Genomic DNA, 26,587 nt, shown 5'->3' on the forward strand with positions numbered 1-26,587 from the left:
TTTTACCTTTAAATATAGAGGCAGTTTATAATGTATTGATTTTAAATGAATTCTATTGATAGACTTGTTGTACAAATAGATTGTGTAAAGGTCTACCTGTGTTTTACATACATTACACCCCAGCTCTATTGTTATACTTCATAGTTTCTATTTTTGAAACACGTGTAAATTGAATAGATCTATTGTTACGAATAACAATGGATTTTGACCACAGGCTGTGACAAGCGGGGTTTCTGGAAACCCCTGCTTCTACATCCCGCAAACAAAGTCCATTGTTATTCATAACAATAGAAATTGATTATTCTTCAAATAGCATGAACACAAGAAATGACTTACAGTGTTCACTACAAATTGTTTCAAGATATTAAATAAAAACATTTAAGGTAATTCCAATAGCGCAAAAAAATTTAAGCATTTATTTTAAATAAAAAAAATCCTTCAATTACTCCTTTGCTGAAAGTAATATTTTTTTTTATCCCAGTCATATGTTTCTATTATAATAACTAGAGGCTCTAAAGAGCCTGTGTCGCTCACCTTGGTCTATGTGCATATTAAACAAAGGACACAAATGGATTCATGACAAAATTGTATTTTGGTGATGGTGATGTGTTTGAAGTTCTTACTTTACTGAACGATTTTGCTTCTTACAATTATATCTATCATGAACTTTGCCCATTAGTAACAGAGAACTATATTTGGTAAAAATTTACATAAATTTACCAAATTAATGAAAATTGTTAAAAATTGACTATAAAGGGCAATAACTCCTTAAGGGGTCAATTGACCATTTAGGTCATGTTGACTTATTTGTAGATCTTACTTTGCTGAACATTATTGCTTTTTACAGTTTATCTCTAACTATAATAATATTCAAGATAATAACCAAAAACAGCAAAATTTCTTCAAAATTACCAATTCAGGGGGCAGCAACCCAACAACCGATTGACCGATTCATCTGAAAATTTTAGGGCAGATAGATCTTGACCTGATAAACATTTTTATCCCATGTCAGATTTCCTCAAAATGTTTTGGTTTTTGAGTTATAAGCCAAAAACTGCATTTTACCCCTTTGTTCTATTTTTAGCCGTGGCGGCCATCTTGGTTGGTTGACCAGGTCACGCCACACATTTTTTAAACTAGATACCCCAAAGACGATTGTGGCCAAGTTTGGATTAATTTGGCCAAGTAGTTTCAGAGGAGAAGATTTTTGTAAAAGATTACTTTAATTAACGAAAAATGGTTAAAAATTGACTATAAAGGGCAATAACTCCTAAACAGGTCAACTGACCATTTTGGTCATGTTGACTTATTTGTAGATCTTACTTTGCTGAACATTATTGCTGTTTACAGTTTATCTCTAACTATAATAATATTCAAGATAATAACCAAAAACAGCAAAATTTCTTCAAAATTACCAATTCAGGGGGCAGCAACCCAACAACCGATTGACCGATTCATCTGAAAATTTCAGGGCAGATAGATCTTGACCTGATAAACATTTTTACCCCATGTCAGATTTGCTCTAAATGCTTTGGTTTTTGAGTTATAAGCCAAAAACTGCATTTTACCCCTATGTTCTATTTTTAGCCGTGGCAGCCATCTTGGTTGGTTGACCGGGTCACGCCACACATTTTTTAAACTAGATACCCCAATGATGATTGTGGCCAAGTTTGGTTTGATTTGGCCCAGTAGTTTCAGAGGAGAAGATTTTTGTAAAAGTTAACGACGACGGACGACGACGACGACGGACGACGGACGCCAAGTGATGAGAAAAGCTCACTTGGCCCTTCGGGCCAGGTGAGCTAAAAAGGGTGATTCTAGCTCTCGACCCCCTCCCCCACCCCCGTTACCCAGTGGCCGATCCGGGGTAGGGGTTCCGCAGGTTGGACCAGATTTAAAAGATCAATGTATTTGACTTATTTGAACCCCCCCTTTCTTTTGAGTTTGGAACCCCAGCTGGATCAGCCCCTCTTCCGCAAAAGAGAGAGTTACGAAATGTCATATCTGTATCTTTGTATGCTGAGCGTGCATGGAAGTCGGGTTTCTATTGCAGACACACTTATCCCTTTGTAGGTCCGAATATGAATGTTAGTTCATTCTCGAGAAGAGGGGGGGGGGGGGGGGGGCTTTTTCCCCATAAAACTGTAAGATAGAAAATAAAGTTATGATTACCTTTATTAAACTGATACAGGTACTTTGGGTTATATTATTGCCTTTATCTCTTAAATTAGTCTCATCTACCAAATCCAACGCTTGCTAAGAAATGTCGTCCGTCTCATAACCTTCCATATTGACAACTGCATTTAAGGAGCATGACGTATTTTTTGTTTTTAATATCAATACACGATACCGTCAACCTAGACCTGCTGATCCATTTCAACCCAAGGATTTATTTGGAATATGCAAAACAACCTTGACATTGGTAAAACATACTCACTTGTCAAAGTGTGAACGAAGATAACCAAAAAAGGTTACTAGTGGGTTTTCATGTAATAGCCAAAAAATCTTATAAATCATGGTTTGATATTGTCAATAAAATATATGCTATTGTTTTTTTTTTTCATTTGTTAATCAAAGTTGGCAATATAGAGTTGAAAATGGGGTGTAAGTTAGTTATACACCTCGGGATACGGCATGTCTGGATAAGAAACCCCTACGGCCTCCGGCCGACGTGGTTTCTTATCCAGACATACCTTTCCCTCAGTGTATAACTATTACATATACAGAATATATATTTTTTTTAAATTGGCATTATCAAGGTCAATTAAAAAAGCACAAATCCCTCTACCTTGTGAATTACGTGAAATCGAGATGAAAATTCAGTGGAAATGTACAGAATGTAATATGTTGATGTGTAATAAATGTAAAATATATGGACACTATTCAGAACAAATGTTGGACTTCAGTGACATGCAGTGTTCAGACCATTCTGAACAAGTCTGCTGCTTGTTCTGTTATTCATGTAGTTGCTTAGTCTGTCCTACTGGGGTGACTGAAGTCCATAAAACACATGAAATAGTAGAGATCGAAGAAGCTTTTAGAATGAGGATGGAATTCCTAAAAATCATGAAATATAAGCTAAAAAAACAGCATAAGGAATAATGATGTATTAAGTGCCAGTCTTTGTAAGAATCAGGCAATTTAGGTAAAAATCAAAACATGGTCAGAAAAAACCTACCGAGCTAATCATGCTATTTAATACTAACCATCATCCTGAGTTAAAAACAATTGGTCTTTCGTATGTGTGCGTCTGGTAATATCAAATAACTTGGTTAGAAAATTGGTTAGAATGATAGCAAATTACAGAGTTATCTCCCCTTATTTGTTAATTTCTAGTGCATTTTAACCAAATTGTATCTTCTATTACCAGAACAGTAAACGGAAATGAATGTTATTTTTGTGCATAACTATATTTTATGAACTGAAATCAATGTCAAATTGGGTGGTTTTTTTTGGTCATGTTTTCACCACTGCCTGATTCTTAGGCAGACTGGCACTTAAAAGCACTGAAAGAAACAAACAACTTGAGATTCGAGCAAACCAAAAAAAATATCCTGAAACAGAAACAAATTTGGAAAGAAGCAGCTGATGAGTATGCCACTGAACTATGTGATGAAATTAATAAGCAATGGAGACTTAAAGAGGATGCAATTAAAACTGAAAGTAGCAAAGTAAAATATTTTGAACAACATCTAATTAACAAAATAAAGCTGATAGAAGATATGAGTATTAGTATGGATGTGAAGAAATTCTTTGGAGATACCAAATCAATTGACAATGTAACGGAGATGCCAAATCTTAATCTGAATCACAGTCAACTGACAAGTTTTGTTCCAGGGGATATCAATCCGTCTTTATTTGGAATGATCGAAAATGAGATTAAAAAAGAAAAAAATAATTAGAATAGAAGCCATCAAAGAGTACACCACAGAATTAGCTATAGTTACTCAAATTGTACCTTGTTCTGAGAATAAATTGTGGATACATGAATCTAATCCAGATAGAATACAGAAAATATCATTACAAAATTACGGTTCGATTAAAGTACTATTACAAATCAATGAGTATGCTCTTCGAAAAGCACTGACAAGAAATGGCGATCTCCTCATTTCTGATCAAACCTCAAATTTGAAAATTCTAAAACAAAATGAAGATGACTAGAGAAATTCAATATACAATTTTACACTGTACAATACAACAGCAATTCATATTAATGGTGAAAACAAACTGATAGTAGGAGCTATAAAGAATTTATATAGAGACTACTCAGAACCTGGCGGAGGTGTTGTTATGGTGGTGAATATGGATGGAAACTTGGAAGCCAAGTACAAACTGGAAAATAACAACGAACCTTTGTTTACAGATCCAAAAGATATCACTTCCACAAACAATGGGAACATTTTCATTGTGGACAAGATTGCAGCAGATTGGAGAGGAAGAGTAGTTATCCTGCAGAAAGAATTGTGGGTAATATTTACACAGGGCATACAGATATAAACTCTAAGAATCATCCCTCTAAACCATGCTGTACAGCTACTACACCAAATGACAATGTTATTGTATCAGACATGTTTAATAACACCCTACATTTTCTGGACAATTCTGGACACCTCCTAGCCTACTGTAATACAGTAGAAGATGATATCTTAATTCCATTTTCGATGTTTTGCAGCAAACCAGGAAAACTTTTATTGGCAGTTCAACATCAGAGATTGGGGAGCATAAAGCCAAAATTTATGAAGTTGATCTACCAAATCATTTGTAAACAGTTGAAATTTAGTAACCTTCTTAATATAACTTAATCTGATGCTTTGTTTAAGCTGATAATAAAAATATTGTGATGCTACCATAATAAATAGGATTTACCTCAAAATAGTTTGAATGCAAAATAATAAGAGTCATACCAAAGATAGTCAAGTATGAATTTGAAAAGAACACATTTAACTCTTTATTTGATAACATCCTCAACATAAGTAAAAGGAAAATTTTCACCACAGTTTAATTTACAACATATTACAAAGGAATAAGCAGTGAAATGAGCAATACAAGTTTTGGAAAATTTGAATGATGTGTTTTTTCAAATATCAGTACTATTTATAGTGGGACCCTGTGAGTATCATTTACCAGTGCACAAAGCACTGCATATCTTAAATATAGATTCCTAGATTAAAGTAGAAAAAAGAAGATGTGGTATGATTGCCAATGAGACATCTACCCAAACAAAGACCAAAACGACACAAACATTAACAACTAGAACCATATTTCAAGCTTCTCCTGTATTGGATAAACTCAGGGCAAATGCTTCTGTTCTAGTATTGAACATCTTTGACAATTCTGACCATTTCTATATGATTGATAATAGTCATGTGATCTATTCTGGAAATGTACAGAAAGTTCGATCAGTTATGTCTCCCATATTTATAGTTACTTGATCAGTGATATAAATATATTCAGGAAATAAATGCGTTTGAAGTCTACCTAACTTCACATTTAGTTTCATATAGGTTCATGTTGATATCTTTTCAGGTTTCCCGGGTTTGTTTTTGCATGAATTAGATATGAGGGTTATTCCACAATACAAAAGCAAACAACAGACCTTTAAAAATAGCATACAATCGTCAAAGATTATCTCTTTTTTGTAAAAAAAAACCAACATTCAAGATATTCTAGTTAGTGAACAAGGTAAAAAACAAAGATAACAAACATTCTGAGAGTATCGTATGGCAATACCTAGTCCACTACAGGTTAAAGATTCATTTTACTGGAACAAAAGGATAACTTTATCTATAACTTGTCATGGTACAAACTATATACTTATCATCAAATCAATATCCACAAGCATGATGAAAAAAAGTGAAGGAATACTGATCAATTCAGTAAATTTTCTAAGTCTAAGGACCATATCTCTGCAGTTATAAAATAGATAAGATATCTAATAGAATATATAAGATAAAACGTATAAGATATCTTATAAAATATATAAGATATCTAATAAAATATATAAGATATTTAATAAAATATATAAGATATTTAATAAAATATATAAGATATTTTATAAAGTATAGTAGATATCTTATAAAGTATATAAGATATCTTATAAAGTATGTAAGATATCTTATAAAGTATACAAAATATCTTTTAAATTATATGACGTGTTATATGAACAGTAGATTACATATATTCGAAGTTATTATAAGGTTAAAAGTCTATATATATAAGAAAATGTTGTATGATTGCCAATGAGACAACTCCCTACAAGAGACCAAATGACACAGAAATAGCTATATACATGCGTTATTTGTCATGTGAGTCCACAATAAGCCAAAGGGTAACTTTTTTTGGGAAGACAATTGAAAGAATTACAGATTAAACTCAAACAAGTACTTTGAACTATAATGGTTTATTTTCAAAAATTGTGACTTGGATGGAGAGTTTTCTCATTCTTCTTCTTCTACTGATCATTATATTTAAATAACTTATAAACATAAAGAGCCTATAGTTATTATTAATTTTTAGTCTTATTTAAAAAAAAATCATGACAAAATAATCTTCCTTCATGAAATTTTATGCAACTGCCATAAATATGTTGACTTTATGTATGTGTTATACAGGATAAAATGATTTTATCCCAACATTAATCATGTAAACCAATATAATATCAAATAAAAAAATATGAAAATTATACTTGAACCCATTAAACACTATTGAACCCACATTTTTCTTCATAAGAGAATGCCTATATGACAGTCGTTATATATTCGTTTGATGGGTGTGAACTTTTGATTTTGCCATTTGATTTCTGACTTTCTGTTTAGAATTTTCATTTGAGTTTACTATTTTTGTTATTTTACTTTTGACCAACAGCTGGACAGGTTAATATATAAAATTTATATAAATATACCAATACTGCTGTTATTTCATTACTGAAGTCAATTCATTTAAAACATTATACTGTTTACATATGTATATGTATATCATAACTTCAATTCAACTCTTGCAGTGTTAAATATTTTTTTGAAAAGGACTATGTTTCCATAAGTAGTATACATGTTCAATAAAGTGAAACTGAAATCACAGTTTTTAAATGTTATGAAAATATTCTTCAAAGGATGTAATTACTTGAAGTTCAAATTTAAAGAACTTAAATTACCAATTTTAAAATATGATTTAAATATTCAATATGACATTTTTATTATATGAACAAACATTAAACTTTTCTGTTTATACATGTAAAATAATCAATAAAAGTCAAATATACCTGTATTTTGATAACAAAGTGAGGGATTATCTTTTAAAATGGCATCCTCAAAGTCAATTAACAAACGACAGTTTCCATCACTATGTGAATTATGTAAATTAGAGACAAAAATTAAATGGAAATGTACAAACTGTGACCTCTTAATGTGTGATCAATGCAAAGACAAAGTGCATCCTAAATTAAAAAAATCCATGGAACATAAAGTAATACCTATTGAGAAATCTAGAACCCCGGAGTCTACTCAAGATGTGAAAAATGCAAGTAGTTTTAGGATAAAAGCCGTCCAAGAATATACAACTGAGCTATCTGTTGTAGTAGCTATCTTACAATGTTCTGAAAACACTTTCTGGATACATGATTTTAGTGCTGAGAAATCAATACAAAAGATATCATTACAAAATGATAATAAAATCAAAGTTCTCTTAAACTTCAAGGAATATGCTTTTCGAACTGCATTGATGGAAAATGGTGATCTTCTAATTTCAAATGAAACCCCCAACCTCAAGATTCTGAAAATGAATGCGACTAAACTCACAACATCAGTATATAACTTGAATCCTTACATTGCACTATCACTGCATTGCAGTTCTGATAAGAAAGTCATGGTTGGAGGAATAAAGAAAATACCAATAGACTATTCGGTTTCTGGTGGAGGGGTTGTCATAGTAATGGACTTGCAGGGCCATCATGAAGTTGTGTACGAATTTGATAAAAACAAGAAACCTCTGTTCACAAACCCAGCTGGTATAGTTACAAGTAAAGGTAACATTATGATTATAGATCAAATTACCAGTGATTTCAAAGGACGAGTGATAACACTAGAGAAAGGAGTTGTCAGTCAGATCTATACAGGACACAATGACGTGAACTGTAAGAACCATCCATTTAAACCAGAACAAATAGCCACTACACAGCTGGACAATATTATCATATCGGACATGTACAATAACACGATACATGTTCTGGACAATTCTGGTCATCTTTTGTTTTATTGTAACACAATGGAGGCTGGTGTAATGGGACCAGCTTCACTGACTTGCATCAAGCAGGGAAAACTTCTCATCGGCTGCTCTATACCAAAACTTAGTGCGAAAAATCCTAATGCTAAAATATATGAGGTTGATATACCCAAATATATTTAACTTTTAACTAGTAAGTTAACAATCCATTTACATTGGAAATCAATAATGGCTCTTGATAAGTTTAAGTGAACGGATTACTAATATAGTGAACAAATATATATAGAGACTCAAGATTTCATTTAAAGTCTTCAAATTAAAATCCAATGAATGAAATGCATGACTGTAATTGCATGTGAGATACTTGTAATGGAAGAATAAACCATTGGTGCAGTAAATACTGGGAACAAATATTATTGAGTAATTATCTGTAATGTACTTAAACTTTTAAAAGTATAAATCTTAAATTTGGTAGATGAATAGTGTGTTGGAAGTAGATATATATAAAATAATACTTTAAAATTTGGGATCACTGTTAAATATTCTACCTCAGGTCCAAATGAACATCAATTAGACTTAAAATATTTCAAATGACTTTTGTTGTTGAAAAATGGAATATGTTGAGACAACAAAAAGGTTAAAAAATAAAACAGTAGATTGAATCTGTGGTTGGTGGTTCAGATGTATCAGATGGATTTAAATAGCATTTTCCAAACACATAATATCTTATTACAGCAGATTCACACAACAGATTGATTGTCAATTTATTTCAAACTATGAAAAAAATATGTGAACATGTGGTCCGAGTACACAGTTATCGTCCTTTGATTTTCGTTGTCCACGAATATAGTCCTTAGTGTGGACAGTGTGTTACTTGCCAATGTTTGTTATACCCCTTCCAAATTTATTTCTCCATGTTTTATGCCTCATATTGCAAGTTGGGGGGTGAAATGACACTGTAAAAAAATTTGGGTCATAAATATTAATGTAAAGTAGTGATTAGGTCCAGCTGAAAAAGGTAAAAAATTTCAAGACCCCCTCAACATACAATTGTCCATATTTTGAGTTAGAGCTGATGAAGTTTTCTAAAATTTTGATATAATTTGTCCCAAAAGTAGTACAACACACTGTAAAAATATTATTGAGAAAGCACAGGTGGGATTTTTTTAATTTTCATTTAGTGTCTAAAAGAAATGCACTACGAAATAACTGTGTACTCGGACCATGTATCAAACATTTAAACTCTGATTTTGACATGAAGCAAAAAAATGTGATTTTTAATCAAATATAAACAGATATGTTTTCTTATGGGTACCAATTAAATATATCTCACAGTTGTAGCTACAACAAAACAGTCATTTAAATGTCAATTTGAATGCAATAAAATATTTATCAAATTGTGCAATGAACCCTTTTTCCTATTCTAATGAAAAGAAAATCTATAAATTTAAAAACATGTTTACTTTAAAACAGTAAAATCCTATCATCATAAAAATTGTCCATCTAAAGAGGATAAAGAGGTCTATTTATTACATTTTATTGGAGGAAAGTCAAGTAAATCATTCAGTGACTAAAGTGTTAATAGTTATCACAAGCACCAGGATTATAATTTAAATTGAGTACGAGCGTTTCGTCTACTAAAAACTCATCAGTGATGCTCATATCAAAATATTTAAAAAGCCAAACAAGTACAAAGTTGAAGAGCATTGAGGATCTAAAATTCCTAAAAGTTGTGCCAAATACGGCTATTGAGAAGGGTTCTTCTCATTTACAAATGATATGTGTGTCTATATTCAAGATAACCTTGGTTTTTATGCCCCCAACTAAAGGCATTATGTGTATTCGGTCTGTGTGTCTGTTTGTTCCTCTGTGTGTCTGTTCGTCTGTCTGTCTTGCTCAGGTTAAAGTTTTTTGTAAAGGTATTTTTTATGAGGTTGAAGTCTTAGTACATATGTTCCCTATGATATCATCTTTCTAATTTTAATGCCAAATAAGTGTTAAGACCCCAATTTCACGATCCACTGAACATAGAGAATGACAGTGCAAGTGGCGATTCTTTGTTCTATATATACATTATTTTTGTATGTAACCAAGATTTGCCTCTTTAATTAATTTACAATAATTAAGCATCTATAAACTGCTGTTGCCTAAATTTGATATAATTTTGTTTACTGTGGTATCATTCTTTTATGGATTGAGGAAAGCATTTTTTCTTGGATAATAAATTCTACATACAAACCTAAAGAAAGGCTTGACTTCACTGTACATTTCAATTGCTATATGCGCAAAGTTCATCAAATTAAGTATTTGACAAAAAATAGTATACATCTTGCACTATTATACCTTTTTCTATTGGTTGACGGTTGATTAATATCATCATACATGTACATAAAGTCTTTGTATGATTGCTAATCAGAAAATTATCCAACAGACTAATGGTAGTGTATGCAGAGAACCATTTTGATTTTGGGATGTATGAACTCTTTAGATACTTTGAAGGATGCTATAAGTTTGTCTGAAAAAAAGTTGGGACTTCGGAAATCAAGGACATCATGCACAAAGCTGTCATTATAAAAGAGAAGATGTGGTATAACTGCCAATGAGACAACTCTCCAGAAAAGACCAAATGATAACTAAAGGTCAATGTATGACCTTCAACAATGAGCAATAGTTCCGCATAGTCAGCTATAAAAGGCCCAGAAATGACAAATGAAAAACAAATCAAACCGGAAAACTAACAGCCTAATATATGTACAAAAAATTAACAAAAAACAAATATGTAACACTGAACAAAGGACAACCACTAAATTACAGGCTCCTAACTTGGAACAGGCACATATCAACAGAATGTGGTGTGTCACTTAATCTTAATCTTCTGGATAATAAGAACTATCAGCAGCAGTTATGATATCATCTGTTTAGAAGGGTGACAACATCCTCCCTAGACATCAAATAAGGTTAAAAACAGGTACTGAAAAGAAGCTTAAATGGAATATGTTTGAGAATGGAAATTGGGAACAATTCAAAGTGACAGAAACTCAACCGAAGAGCAGATAAACATGGAAGCATGTTTATCGTAAATTGTGACACACTCAACAAAATATGAGGTTTCACAGTACTTATGTCAATTACTGGTAACACAATCTTTTAATTGAAGTAAAATTAAAGATCCAAGGTCTATATGTCGGAAGGACATAAAATGGCATAAAATAAATTTAAAACAAGGTAAATACTCAATCGATAGAAAATTTTAGAACATTTATAATTGAATCCCTTTAGTCTGTTCAGATGGCACAGATTCCTCTTAGCTGTCAATTATGTGAAACAGATACCAAAATAGAATGGAAATGTGAAAATTGTGATTTGTTGATGTGTGAAAGATGTAAAATCCGAATCCATCTTAAGATCAAGGAAACAAAGGATCACAGAGTTATTAATATCAAAGAAGTTGGTCAACGACATGTTCAGCCACGGGATACACAAACCTCTAACCCAAAATCTAAAACCTGTCAGTTATGTGAAACTAATGGGAACATTAAATGGAAATGTGAAGATTGTGACCTTATGATGTGTGATGGATGTAAAACCAGAGTACATCTGAGGATAAAAGAATTTAAGGATCATAGATTTATTGCCATAGAGGAAATGGACTTAGAGAAAACCATAATTCCGTGCAAGATTAAAACTGTTAAACAATATAATACAGAATTACGGGTCTTGAATTGTATTTCCGTCTGCTCAGATGAGACCATGTGGCTTAGTGATGCAGAAACAAAGCGCATTCAGAAAATTCAACTTGAACAAGATAAGATAAAAGTTCTGTCAAACTACAGAGGATTTGCATTTGACATGGAGCTTTTGGCTGACGGCCACCTTCTTATGGCAGACACCAGCTTCAATCTAAAGTTACTGGGGAGTGATACAAACGGACCTATTCCATCAAAATTCAGCTTTAACTCTTTGCGTCCTATAGCAGTTCACAGGGATACCAGTACCGGTATTCGTCTATTAATTGCATGTATAAGGACTGGGTCAGGTTCATTGTGTGGTGCAATCTGTGGAAGTATGCCAAGTGGTGGTGCCGTGGTAGTTATGACCATGGAAGGTCACCCTAAATGTATGTACGAATTTGACAAAAACAATCAACAACTATTCACTTTTCCAATAAGGATAACAGCAACAAAGCAAGGAGAGATTTTTGTATTGGACAGGATATCAAAAAATAAACGTGGCCGTGTAGTCATACTGACAGATGAAGTCCACATCTATAATGGACATACAGCGGTAAATTCTGGAAAGCAACCTTTTAAACCAATGCAAGCAGAAGTCACTAAGTCTGACAATGTTATCATAGCAGACTCATATAACAATACCCTTCACATCTTGGATCATTCAGGCCACCTCCTGACCTATTGTAAAACAGCAGAGGCTGGAATAATAGGACCGTTAGGCATGGCTTTTATGCAACCCGGAAAACTGGTTATTGGAAATGCAGTGTCATATTTCAACAGAAACACTAATGCCAAATTGTATGAAGTTGAAATTCCAGAGGAGTTTTAATGACATTCTGGAAGATTTGAAGACATGTGATTCTGATTTCTTTAATCTCTTCTTTCAAATGATGGGATGATGTTATGAGATAACATTTACAAGTGAAGCCTTTTTAAAAAGTTTAACTTGAGGCATGTATTTTTGGTAAAGCGGTGTAACTAGTATTGTGATTTTGATGAAAAAGATTTGATTTTTAATTTGTTGTTTGTTTAAACGCCACTTTAAAGCAGTGTAACTTCTTAGACCACTCAGCCACCAAGGCCCCTTGATCAAAAAATAATAAAACTAGCGGCTCTAAAAAAATCTGTATCGCTCACCTTGGTCTATGTGAATATTAAACAAAGGAAGCAGATGGATAATGACAAAATTGTGTTTTGGTGATGATGATGTGTTTGTACATCTTACTTTACTGAACATCTTGCTGCTTACAATTATCTCCATCTATTATGAACTTGGTCCAGTAGTTTCAGTGAAAAATGTTAGTAAAAATTTACAAATTTTATGAAACTTGTTAAAAATTGACTATAAAGGACAATTACTCCTAATGGTGTCAATTGACCATTTCTGGGCAGATAGATCTTGACCTGATAAACAACTTTACCACCAAGTCAGATTTGCTTTAAATGCTTTGGTTTTTGAGTTATAAGCCAAAAACTACATTTTACCCCTATGTTCTATTTTTAGCCATGGTGGCCATCTTGGTTGGTTGCTTGGGTCACCGGACATATTTGTTAAACTAGATACCCCAATGATGATTGTGGCCAAGTTTCAGAGGAGAAGATTTTTGTAAAAGTTAACATGCGATGACGACGACACCGGATGCAAGGAAGCTATTAAACCAAGAGTTGCACATGGTAAAATTGAAATCATCCCTTTGTAAATTTTACAGAAGCCATCACAAGTTGGTTGATCATTATGGAATAACCATTTCAAAGATGATATCTGATATGTTCCTTATGTTGTTACTACAATACCCTTCCTTTTTTACAGATGTGATGTACTGAATTAGACTATTTACCGGATTTGTAATAACATAAGAAACATAGGTGTCACATGCAGGATTTGCTTATCCTTCCGGAGCACCTGAGATCATCCCAAGTTTTTGGTGGAGTTTATGTTGCTTAGTTTTTTTATTTCTATGTTGTGTCTTCTGTACATATTTGTCTGTTTTTCTTTGTATTTTTAGCCATGGCTTTGTCAGTTTATTTTCTATCTATGAGTTTGACTCTCCCTCTGGTATCTTTCAGTCCTCTTTTATAAATATTACAATATCAATGATTATCAAGTTCATGTCAGCAATACTGAGCTGGTGATACCCTTGGGAAATTAAAACTCTACCAGCAGTGGAATCAACCAGATGGTTGTAAATAAACTGATCATAGATACCAGGATTTGTATAAACGCCAGATGTACGTCTACAAAAGACTCAGATTTCTAGACTACTAGATTATACAGAAAAGTAATGAAAAAAACTCAAATGATTAGATACAATTCTTTCAAATCAATATAATTTGCTTACTCAAAACCAAAGAACAGTAAACTAATAACAAGAGTGCACACGCTGAAATGTCTCGCCTTTTTTTACTTATCATAGATATTATGTTGATAGACCATATATAAAGCTTTATTACAACTGTCACATAAACTCAACATTAACCAAGAAAACAAAACATTAATCAATGAACCATGAAAATGAGGTCAAGGTCAGATGAACCATGCCAGGCTAACAATTCTTCAATACAACAAATATAGTTGACTTATTGCTTATAAATTCAGAAAAACAGACCAAAACTCAAGAACTTAACACTGAGCAATAAGCCGTATAAATGAGGTCAAGGTCAAATAAAACCTGCGTAACAGACATATAGATCATAAAATATTTCCATACACCAAATATAGTTGACCAAATGCATAAAATATTAGAGAAATAAACCAAAACTCAAAAACTTAATGACCACTGAACCATGAAAATGAGGTCAAGGTCAGATGACACCTATCAGCTAGACATGTACACAGTACAATCATTCCATACACCGAATATAGAAGACCTATTGTAAGGTAGGCACATACCAAATATAGTTATCCAATTACTTATAATAAGAGAGAATTTAACATTACAAAAAATCTAAACTTTTTTTTCAAGTAGTCACTGAACCATGAAAATGAGGTCAAGGACATTGGACATGTGACTGACGGAAAGTTCGTAAAATGAGGCATCTATATACAAAGTATGAAGCATCCAGGTCTTCTACCTTCTAAAATATAAAGCTTTTAAGAAGTTAGCTAATACCACCGCCGCCGTAGCCGCCGCCGCTGGATCACTATCCCTATGTCGAGCTTTCTGCAACAAAAGTTGCAGGCTCGACAAAAAGCAAGTGGACCTATTTTTAAAATGAATTGATCAAAATATACTTGATAAAGAAACCGGGATAAAATATTGCTTTAATAATCAGGCCAGCTGAAGGACGTATCCGGGTGCAGGAATTTCTCGCTACATTGAAGACCTGTTGGTGAACTTCTGCTGTTGTTTTTTTATTTGGTCGGGTTGATGTCTCTTTGACACATTCCCCATTTCCATTCTCAATTTTATGTAAAGTTATATAGGGCGTAACATCAATGAATCATGATCAGTAACTTAACAACTCTAAATAATAGTAAAATGTTTCATCTGCTGCACAGATCAAATGTTATGTACATGTTACGGACCATATGAGTATTTGGACCATACACGTATGGTCATGACCATATGGGTATATACTCTTATGGTCCGACCATATGGCTACGGTCCAACCGTACGTGTATGGTCGGGGTAATTAACACTCTGTTACAGTTTACTTTAAATACGTCTCAACTCTTCATATGTTATGCCTGTTCATTAAAAAGACGCTAACATATAGGTAATTTTATATTAATTTATTTTAACCGTAATAAAATATTAGCTAAGAAAAATTAGAAGTTTCAAATAGTTAATTTTATTTACTTGTCAAAACTATAATAAACACATTTTATACCAATGGTCATTGCCCATGGTTATTACCGATTTGTTATAACGAGTGAATGGCAATAAGTCGACTTAAAAAAATATTTCAAAAATTTCTTCATGAACTGTTACACAAGAAGTCAATTGAAAGTAACACATTTTATTTAAGTTGTCTTGTGAATATGGTGTATTGCAGTCGTGTTACGATATTTTAGATCTAGAGCTTCTTAAAACATCGTAGATATATCAGAATGGCCCAAGACCTTGGTATGACTGTACACAGCTGCTAAAAGGCTAACTTTTCATTCGCAAACAAAAGATGTAAATGAAAAGGATCATGCACAACAAGGACTAGTTACATGTTTCAAGTTCACCAAACTTTTTGATTGGGATCAACAATGGACAAAAACACCTTCAAGCAGTTGTGAATAATCAAACCAAGCAATATCCCCGATCATGAACCCAAAAAGGTTTTATACCATAGCAGTAAAGAATGTGCACAAAGGGATGTCTATGGTGAAATGAGTTTATGACGAATGGTTTCTTTCATTGCTAGAAACACTTTATAGAGATCATAAATATATAAATAATTTCAACCCTTTGCTCACATGGATTTAAAAGTCTGACAGTTGAAATAATTGATACTTGTTCACTTTAATGGAAATATCAAACAAAGTTTTTTACCATGACTTTCATTATTCAGTTTTCTACCTTTTTCACAATCAATTTTCGGGGGTAAATAATCCTGCGGTGTTTCATCACAAAACTCCAATTAGTTGTAAAACAAGAGAGCAGAATTATATTTGAATGGACCAACCCAATAAGTCAAGCTGATTACAAAAAGGCTTTCCACAGATTAATCAGCAGGACCTAATAAACTTCTTCTAGTTCAAAGTATAATTTTATAAAACAAAAAGTCAGTGCATGGAAGTAATATTTAAAAGGAATAACAAAGACTAATTAGCATGTATTTATAGCATGCTGAGCTCTGTACTAAAGTCATACGATTTCATCCAATTATAGTCTCAGCGGTAAGACCCCTTTGGTTACTATCTGCGTTACCGCGGTTGTAAAAGGCTTCTGGAATTTCTTATCAGTCACGTGGTTTTATCGAGTCCTGTAATTATAGCGCACCTGTGGGAAATCCCTAGTTTATTAATAACAAGGTAGCGCTGTATCACATAGAATATCTATCTTTAGAAAGTAATCGAATGGTGAAAAAAACTTGAAAAACGGACGAGAATTGTTCAAACTTCAGCAGTTTAACATGGAAAATTGTATTTAATTTAGCATATTTTTGCTTTTTACCGTTTGTTTTAAACTGTTCTAAAAGTATTTTCCGGTTAAAAGCGGATCCTGAGTTAAACAGTTAAATACCGATGAATCGATCAGGTTTCACATGATGTTTAACAAAATAATGTAGGCAAATGTAGGCATAGATTTTTTTATTGTTGAAATGTGCAAAGTTTATCGAGATTGAATAAAATAATATTTACTTTTAAATAAGTATTCTAAATTTATGTATACATATGTCATAAATGTCATTGATTGCATTATTGAAACTGGACAACTAAAACGGGGATAATATTTTTGCAAAAATGTATATTTAAAAAGTGTTTATTGTGGAATGCTTGTATTAATATAATAAGCTATACAGCAAAAAATATAACAAACCGACGAAATGGGCTTGAATCTATATGTCTTACGGTAAATTCATTTTTACACAAATTAGTTTATGTATCAAGAACTTAAATTGTAGGATAGAACCGTTTAGAATTGTTAATAATTTAATTGACTATAAATACACGAAAGATTTAGATTTTACGTATTTAATAAAGGGTGTCCAAACGTATTTTTTATACAATCATCTTCTCAACTGTATACGGAAATGGTTTTTTAATTGTCTGTAAATTTTAAAATTGAAATGACACAACATTGTTCTCCAATTTCATATGTGATAGCTGTCGGTTTTAACTATTAAGACCAAACTAACCAAAAATAGGGAAAAATTGGACTAAAATAAAAATTGAACGAATGACTCTTTTCGGCAGCGTACATCAACGGAATGTAACGAATGGACTATTCGGGTTACTTCGCATGTATATTCGACAAAAAGTTGTCTGTTCGTAGTTCTCCGTGAACACGAAAATGACCGATAAGTGTCAGTGGTTTGATCGATCACATGCGAAGAATAAACTTCCATGCCAGATATTGAACCAATTAACGAGTTATTGAAAGATGGGCGGTAACGCAGATTAAACCTTTGAAGTGACGACAATGTTATTCCTTTCAGTATTACTTCCATGGTCAGTGTAAGACAGATTGACAGATCCCAAAAGTATTCTGTACTCTTAAGAGTTATCAATTTTAAACAAAGAAATATAAGTTCGTTTTACCTTGACACTAGCCAAGTTCTCTTCAACCATTCCTCAACTAAAATCTGCTGTGATTGTTGTCTGATGTTACTCTCCAAAGATGGCAATATCTCTACTACACTATGGATCTGGAATGAAGCAAAAAAGATATATAACAATCGTAGATAATTGAGGGAGTCACAAAGATTTTTGCTTGAACTTTTTTGAACATTCAATTTCTTTTCTATGATTTAATTTGTATCCAATAGAGGAATGACTGTAATATTTTTTTCTGTCTATGAAAAAAAACCCATAAAAAATGTGGTGCACCTTGAATAACCCATGTAACAGGTTATTTAAAGTGTGCACCACATTTTTTATGATATTTTGAATAGTCAGAAAAATATTATAGTCATTCTTTATAATTTAATTTTTAATTCCATTATTGACTGATCAATATTCTCAGTGAGCTCATTATCAATGGATATCTATGCAATCAAGGTCACACTGCAGGTCATATAAAAAACTTAATTCTGTTTAATGAACCATAAAATGAGGGCAATTTCTGAGGAATTCTGTCATATGAAGAATTTCAACTGATTTGATAGGAAGCAAATTATTATGATTGTGAAATGGTTCAATGCTATCTGAATTTAAAATCAAATATAAGCCTGCATGAGTCTGACAGCTCCCTGTATCTCTGTGGTATTCATTGGTTACTTGTTGTATTTATTTTAATTCATCGCTTTATAAAAAATCTTGATGCTACTTTCTTCTTTTATGTTTTATATTTGCGCCTTTTATAGGTTTTTTTTCAATATTGGTTTTAGTCATTTTTGAAGGTGGTATGAAGACCTATAGCTGCTTACGCCTATTAAACTTATCTAGTTGTCTCATTAGATTGGCAATCATATCCTATCTTCTTTCTTAAACACCACATAAATCTGGAGTTTGTTTCACAGAAAAACTTACAACTACTATTAAATAGCTTATTGTTCATGACTTTAGATAAATCTTAGTAGAATGTTTTTCTGTGAAACAAACTCTAGAAATATATATGGTGTTTAATAAAGAAGATATGATATGATTGCCAATCTATTCAGACAACAAGATAAATCCAATATCCTTAAAATCAGATTTAGTACAACTTGAAATTTCCAAAATCTAATTCCATTTATCTACCTGTAATAAAACTCCATGGACCTGACTATAGTGGACATGGTCTCTATTGACAGGAAGTCTATGAACTAGGTCAGTGAGTACATTGATAACATTACTGCCTATAACCAGAGGTTGTAAAGCTTTAGCAGACATCTGTCTGGTCTTCAGGACAGCACTACTGCTACATCTGAATAATACAGAAAATATAGTCAAATACTGCTCTGACCACTGAAACCCTTTAAAGGACTTACGAAAACAACACTAACAATTCATTAAAAATGCTGTCATATGACGTGGCAGACTTAACTATAAAAATGATTAAAAGACAAAAAGTTCTAAGTTTGAATGTAAATATTTTATTTAGAAGTTATCAAATATACCAATTATATATAAGCTCATGTGGAACATATATGATAATGAAGTACACATATTTTGTTAAACATCATAATTTTATTAATGTCGTCTGAACCTATTTTTCAATATTTTCCAGGTCCAGCTCAACAATGTGAATAGATATCTGTTAATTGTAACAAACAGTATGGTTGTATTGTGTCTTTTTACTTATTTGTTGTTAAGAGTTTTTGTCTCATTGATATACATAACACTCTTCATATCTTTTAGTTAATTATTTAATTGGGTTGTTATCTAGTTGTAAACCCAACATCTTCTTTAATTCTAAAAACTACAGTGGTGATGGAAATAACCTCTCCTGCTTCAAAATACAGGATAGAGAGAGAAACAAGAATGTGTCCATGTTCAGTGGACTGTAGAGTTAGGATCAAAACCTTAATTTGGCATTAAAATTAGAAAGATCATATCCTAGTGCACATGTTTACCAAGTTTCAAGTTGATTGGACTTCAACTTCATCAAAAACTACCTTTACCAAAAACTTTAACCTGAACTTGGCACTATCATTTCCTATATTCAGTGGACCGTACAATTGGTGTCAAAACTATAATTTGGTAATACAATTAGAAAGATCATATCATGGGGAACATTTGTATCAAGTTTTAGGTTGATTGGACTCCAACTTCATCAAAAACTACCTTGACCAAAAACTTTAACCTGAAGTGGGACAGACGGACAGACGAACGAATGAACGGACGCACAGACCAGAAAACATAATGCCCCTCTTAACTCTCTTAAATCTTAGGTGGGGCTCTAAAATCTTAGATGGGGCATAAAAATCAGTTTGTATAAAAATATATCTTATCAACACTACCAGCAATAGTTATGTAAGGACAAAGAAGACATCTACATTTTTGTTTGTACCTACCTTAATATGTAAGGTATGAAGGCTGACAGATTCAAACTGGTATCTGTTCCCTCCAGTGGAGATGGAAACAGTCTAGCCAGCACCATCAGAAGTGGATAGAGAGAAGGATGCAAGTGAACTGTACCATGTTCTCTGAAAAAATATAGAAAAACAAATACTAAATAATTGAATTCAGAAGAAAAGTTTACATTATAGAAGTTTGCTCAAGGCTTTTTTTTCTAGGTATTAATTATTCCGATTTTCTCATTTTCGACTAAAAAGTGATTTTAATTTTTGTGATGTTCAGAAAGATCCTGTTTGATTTATATTAAAATTTTCAAAATGTGAGTTTAAATTATTGCGATGATAACCTGGTCACATTTTTCACAATAATTTCTGATTTATATTAAATCACTCTAAATTTGTGAGACTTCAGCAATTCAGCAAATAGATTAAAATATATCTTAACAGTCCTAGATAATTGTTGAAAAATTACTGATGACAGAAAAACATCCCAACCTACATTCAGTGAGGCATTTGCCATTAGATAGAAAACAAAATTATACAGTCCTCTATACACAGTGGTGGTTCTAGGTGAAAAATGTCAAGCCTTCAGTAAAAAAAATAATTACTCACTCAACATTCTGTGTGGCCTCAGCTAACAGATCCAGGATAAAATTATACATTCCTGGATACTTGTGGAAAAATGCTTTACCAGTCTGACTACAAAAAAAATCATAAATATGCAAATTTATAAAAAAAGAAGATGTGGTATGATTGCCAATGAAACAACTCTTCACAATAGACTAAATGACAACAACTATAGGTAACTGTACAGCCTTCAACAATAAGCAAAGCCAATACCGCATATTTGGCTATAAAAGACCCGAAATGACAAATTGAAAACAATTCAAATGAGAAAAACGACCTTATATATGTACAAAATAATGAATGAAAAACAAATATGCAACACAGCAACAAAAAACAAAGGCTATATGCTTTGACTGCTGATATTCAAAAGATCTTTTCCATAGTCTCTAGACCATGTGTTGTTCACAGTACATACATGTATAGGCCTCAGGGAAGATTAGTTTATTATAACTAACTGAGTTTACCCTCTTTAAATAAAGAATTTATTATTATTATTATTATCTTTGTTTGTATTTTTGTTTTTTTGGAATGACAGGTGTTTGTGGTTTGCATGGTCTGTTGTGCTGTCAAATATTTTATAGTCATTCCTTTTTGTCTTATCATGGATGCTTTATTTTTCAATACAAAATGTATCCAATATAAAAATCATTGGAAAAAATAAAGATAGGTCCCTTTTCTTTTCTTTAACTGCAAGCCATTTCAAATTGTTTTTCTATTTAATAAAACTATTTTATACATTGAATCAAGAAATCATTTTAGAGTCAGTTTCAAGTACAGTTTTCATCAGTTAACTTGGTAATTCTCTTGAAACTTACGTCTCAACCAATCAGGACACCAAAAAAACAGAAACCTTTCCATATAGCAGTGCAACAGAGAATGTTTTCCTGCAATGTCATATATATTTCCTTTTGAAAGAAACAAACAATATTGAAGAAATACACAACAATGTTTCTTTTTTATCCTACCAATTTTTCTTTGACATGCTACTTTCATCTTTACTTCTTTTCACACCAAACACTCTGGTCATCAAAGCACTAAATAACAGTGTAGAAGAATTGCAGATCTGAAAATTGACAATTCAGGTACTGTTGATTCATTATAAATTGTTGGATACTAGTTTTAGTGAGTTTCGTTGGTACAAATTAACCATGAATTTCTATATAATTGTAACCAGATTTTAGCAGAACCACGAAATCACATATCCAGAAAAATGCAAGGTTTCCTCAATACATGGAAATTGGTACCCACGAAAATAAATGAATTCACAGTATATTATTTGAAATTATATCCATTTCACTGTTATAGTGTTAGAAGATTTTTGGATATGTTTTTCTGCAGATCTGAATTATTACAATATATAATCCACCTTTAATAGCATTGTCCCTTATAAATTGGCTTTCCTCATTTCCATTCTCAATATTATTTAGCTGTCATATCTTGGTGAGAACATATCTAGTTAATGTTAATCCAGAAAAGTGTTTCTGAAACACCAAGTTTATTAAACATTATTTTCATATTTTTTTTATATTAAAATGTTAATCAAAATGGTCAAAGATTTATGTCTAGGAATGTAAGGTGAATGCAAAATATAGCGCATAGAAAAGTTACTTATTCTTTTATCCTTCAAAAACATGATAGTTAATTTTATAGAAAGCATACTTACTCCCCAAAATTTAGACTTGAAACCAAGAATAGCTGCCTGCATTCCACCAGATATAAAGGGTGTTACATCTTCTCCCAACCTTGTGTCTCTGTACATTGCTCTTAGTATATTCAATGAATGAACCTAGATAAAACAAATCATCAAATACTATAAATCTATAATGTTTTGGACATTTAACTAAAATAAACATGAAGTCAGTAAAACTTGTTAAACCCAATCATATTTTGTGCATGTATAAAAAAAAAATGGCTACCTGGGACATGTGTTGTTCATTTTCGTATGAAAGTCTGTTTTTTTAATGAGTCTGGAGCTTGCATTTGATATGGATGCTGTACAGTATTTTATTTATTCCTTATTTTGTATTAGTAAGGGTTTATCATTTTATAATTTTAAAAATATTTTCACATGTAATTATTCATTATAATTTTTTCATAAGATAAATTTGATGCCATTTTTAGTTAGATGTCGTCAAATTATGACCTAATGAGCAAATAAACAATTGAAAATACTGAAATACTCATTTCCATTTATCTGGCAAGAAATTACATAGCTGACTATATGGTATGGGTTTTTCTCATTGTTACGTTGCCTATCAATTACTGACATTGAACTTTGGGGGATAATTGTCTGATTGATAATCATGCCACATCTTCATCTTTTCATATTTAAATATTTATTTTGGTGAACAGTCCAAATGACCACTGGCAGTTATTAAACTTTTAAATTAAAATACACCTCTAGGATTGTTAATCAGTGTTTAGACATGTGACGTACCTTAGATTCTGACAAGTCATGTGACTCCTCTATCAATGCTAATTTAAGTAAATCAATCATAGCTTGTTTAAAACACTGCCTTCCTGTGGTCAATGGTTCTGTGGTCACTAAAGCCTGTCAAAAAATTTAGTAAATGTAACACTGATCAACAATATAGCAGATTAATCACATTGGTCACTTTTTTAGCAGCAAAAATGTAGTAATTGGTGAATAATTACACCTTATGTAAGAATCCTGGACTTTGATTGGTTGATAGCCAGTGTATTTTTCACCAATTTACTGTGAAAATGTGAATATTGTCCATTTTTTAATGCCGCAGGGGTATTTGCCAAAAGAATTTGCCTTTTTTAACCTCTCTGCCGTGGTATTTGCCAAAAAAATACTCTGTCCGACTGGACGCTTGTAACGTCACGATCATCAATGTGTTTATGAACATAAACATTCAGTGTTATTAAACAGATATAGCATGTTCTTGAGGGGTATTTGCGATAAATACCAGTCTTGAGAATGAATTTCCCTCGCCTTACGGCTCGCGAAAACTAACATTCTCTAGACTGGTATTTTTTGCAAATACCCCACCTTAACATAATATATCTGTTTAAAAGTTTAATAACACGAATTCAAAAATTGTCTTTATTGCACATCCAAACTTTTGAAATCACTAAAGTGTATGCAAACAAACAACAAATGGAAATTTTTAACGACCTTGACTGGCTATACAGCCCTTGCATGGTCGGCAAAAAGGTTATGCAATAATTTTTTAAACATCACATTTTTAACAACAGTAAAAAAACAAACAATGACAAAGATAAAATATCATTATCTTTCTGATTTAAAAAAAAACCAACAAAATATCAAAAGTGAAAAAGGAGTTGGCAGAAAATCAATTGATTAGTTACCATAACAGCAAATAAAATAAAGTATGTAAACTGAAGCATGGACACAGAATTAATAACTTTTGATTAATTACAAAGCTAAAGCAATAAATCATGTGACCAACCAAAATTGTATTATTTCAATACTAACTTGTACATAAAATGGAACTCCAGCACTCCTCCTCGTAGCACATAGTTTAGAGCTGACAGATTGGATTTCACCCATCAGGTGTGACAGCCATAGCTTTGGACGTTTGTATAAGTCTGGTATGGTACTTCTGAAATCCATAAACTATACTGTCAATTTTTAAAATTTGTCATTTTGTTGTATTTTGTAGATGACTATGTGGTATAGGCTTTTCTTATTAATGAATGTGGTACTATGAATTATAGTTTTTAATTTCTGTACCTTTGGTATCTTGTGAAGAGTTGTCTCATTGGCAATCATACCACATGCTATTTTTTATGTCAAGAGTTGACTGAAATTCCAATTATTATTGTGACACAAATAAAATCTTATTTTGAAATATGCATTAAAGGATAACTCTGTAAGTTTTAACATTTTTATTCGAACAGAGTCAGAATTTTTCAAATATAAACATTGCATAATTTCAGAATTTACAGAATTTTCACAGGAAATTTTGTTGGCAATAATCAAAAAATTATCTAACAATCCATAAAGGGATTCAGGAAATATTTTGTTCAATAACCAGCACAATTTTAGCAAAAGTACCAAAAAATCAACCTGTTGAAATAGGAAAGATAAAACCCCAAAACTTACCTCCATAACATATCACACATTTTAACAAATCCAGCGTAGGCTAATTCAAAGGCTCCTCTATGGATTGATTCTAGAAGTTGAGTCTTGAAATAGCTTCCAATTTCATCTATCTATTAAAATACATAAATATAGTTAATTGAAAAAGTTATTACAGCATCAAAATGATTAATTATCATGGTAACTTATTCTGATTATAACAGTCCATTTCATATAAGCTAGCAATCATGATGTATAATGACAGCAGCAAGCAATATGGCAAAAAATAAACCCTGAAAATTAAAAAAAACAATGTGTTGCAAAAACAGCAATTATGTGAAAAAGTAGGCGCATTTCTTTTCAAAGGCTGATTCACCTCTTTTACATAGAACCTTCAATAATAATAATTTAAAGTTGCCTAATATTTGGGCCCTAGTATAATAAATTTTTTGTATAGACCACTCTCTTTGATGAAGGTAAATTTACAGCTGAAAAATTGATGGCAGATTTCACCAAGCCAACATTTTCCTGGTTTCCAGGGTCTTTTATTGATATATTATTACACACAAACCCAATAAATCAAAATCCTTATAAAGATGCACTTCTTATAACCTATTCTCATTTAAGCAGAGCCGTATAACATTAAAGTGTAAAACCTGAACTGGTATGTCAGCAGTCTCAGTACATTAAAAGGCCTATGATACACCAAATAATATGATGATGTTGACGAAAGAAATCTGATAAAATTATGACAAAATAACAAAAACTTCAAAGATGCAATCTTTTATTGTTGTCCAGAATTCTCTATAGTAATTCCCTATAAACAGTAAGGCCGTAGTTTTTTTATTTTTAGTTTACGAACCCTCCTACCCTAATTTTTGCCAAATAGGAAAAAAAATAAAATTAAAAATGTTGATTTTTATTTTTTTTCTCCTCCGACCCAGTGTTTTTCATGCAAAAAAAAAATAAAATTTAGTTCATAACTGCATGAAAGAATCTAAATTTATGCTCTTGGTGATTTAGTAAGTTGTTGCACATTGATTTTCAATTCAAACCTTGTCAAGAAAAAAAATAGTTGTTACACTAGTAGAAAATCTCCTGGTGAAATATTTTTTTTTTTTGATATTGATGGTTGGTATTAAAAAAAAAATCAGCAGCAGCAGTTTTTTTTTGTTTTTTTTTCGTCCTCCTACCCATTGGTTTTGTCAAAAAATTTCGTAAAACTAAAAATATAAAAACTATGGCCTAAGCTATGAAATACCATCTAGTATCTAGAAATTATAGCATCACATCCTTAAGGCTCAACACTATCTAAAAGAAAATACCTTCAGATAGCACCACATTCTAG

At 32.0% G+C, this 26,587-nt stretch overlaps 1 protein-coding gene across 1 annotated transcript in view; it reads right to left on the minus strand.

The window, feature by feature from the left end:
- The window catches only part of LOC134701523 (tRNA (32-2'-O)-methyltransferase regulator THADA-like), a 259,205-nt gene that overhangs the window by 88,942 nt on the left and 143,676 nt on the right, over window positions 1-26,587 (minus strand). Inside the window, exons 22-31 of the mRNA XM_063562672.1 lie at window positions 25,264-25,373; window positions 24,634-24,760; window positions 23,608-23,721; window positions 22,830-22,956; window positions 22,523-22,536; window positions 22,136-22,233; window positions 21,156-21,242; window positions 20,541-20,672; window positions 19,285-19,450; window positions 18,145-18,251 (exon numbers count right to left, since the gene is read on the minus strand). Coding sequence (XP_063418742.1) covers window positions 18,145-18,251; window positions 19,285-19,450; window positions 20,541-20,672; window positions 21,156-21,242; window positions 22,136-22,233; window positions 22,523-22,536; window positions 22,830-22,956; window positions 23,608-23,721; window positions 24,634-24,760; window positions 25,264-25,373 — 1,082 coding nt within the window. The remainder of the gene's footprint in view (window positions 1-18,144; window positions 18,252-19,284; window positions 19,451-20,540; window positions 20,673-21,155; window positions 21,243-22,135; window positions 22,234-22,522; window positions 22,537-22,829; window positions 22,957-23,607; window positions 23,722-24,633; window positions 24,761-25,263; window positions 25,374-26,587) is intronic.

Source organism: Mytilus trossulus, unplaced genomic scaffold (assembly GCF_036588685.1).
Source record: "Mytilus trossulus isolate FHL-02 unplaced genomic scaffold, PNRI_Mtr1.1.1.hap1 h1tg000244l__unscaffolded, whole genome shotgun sequence".
NCBI lineage: Eukaryota > Metazoa > Mollusca > Bivalvia > Mytilida > Mytilidae > Mytilus > Mytilus trossulus.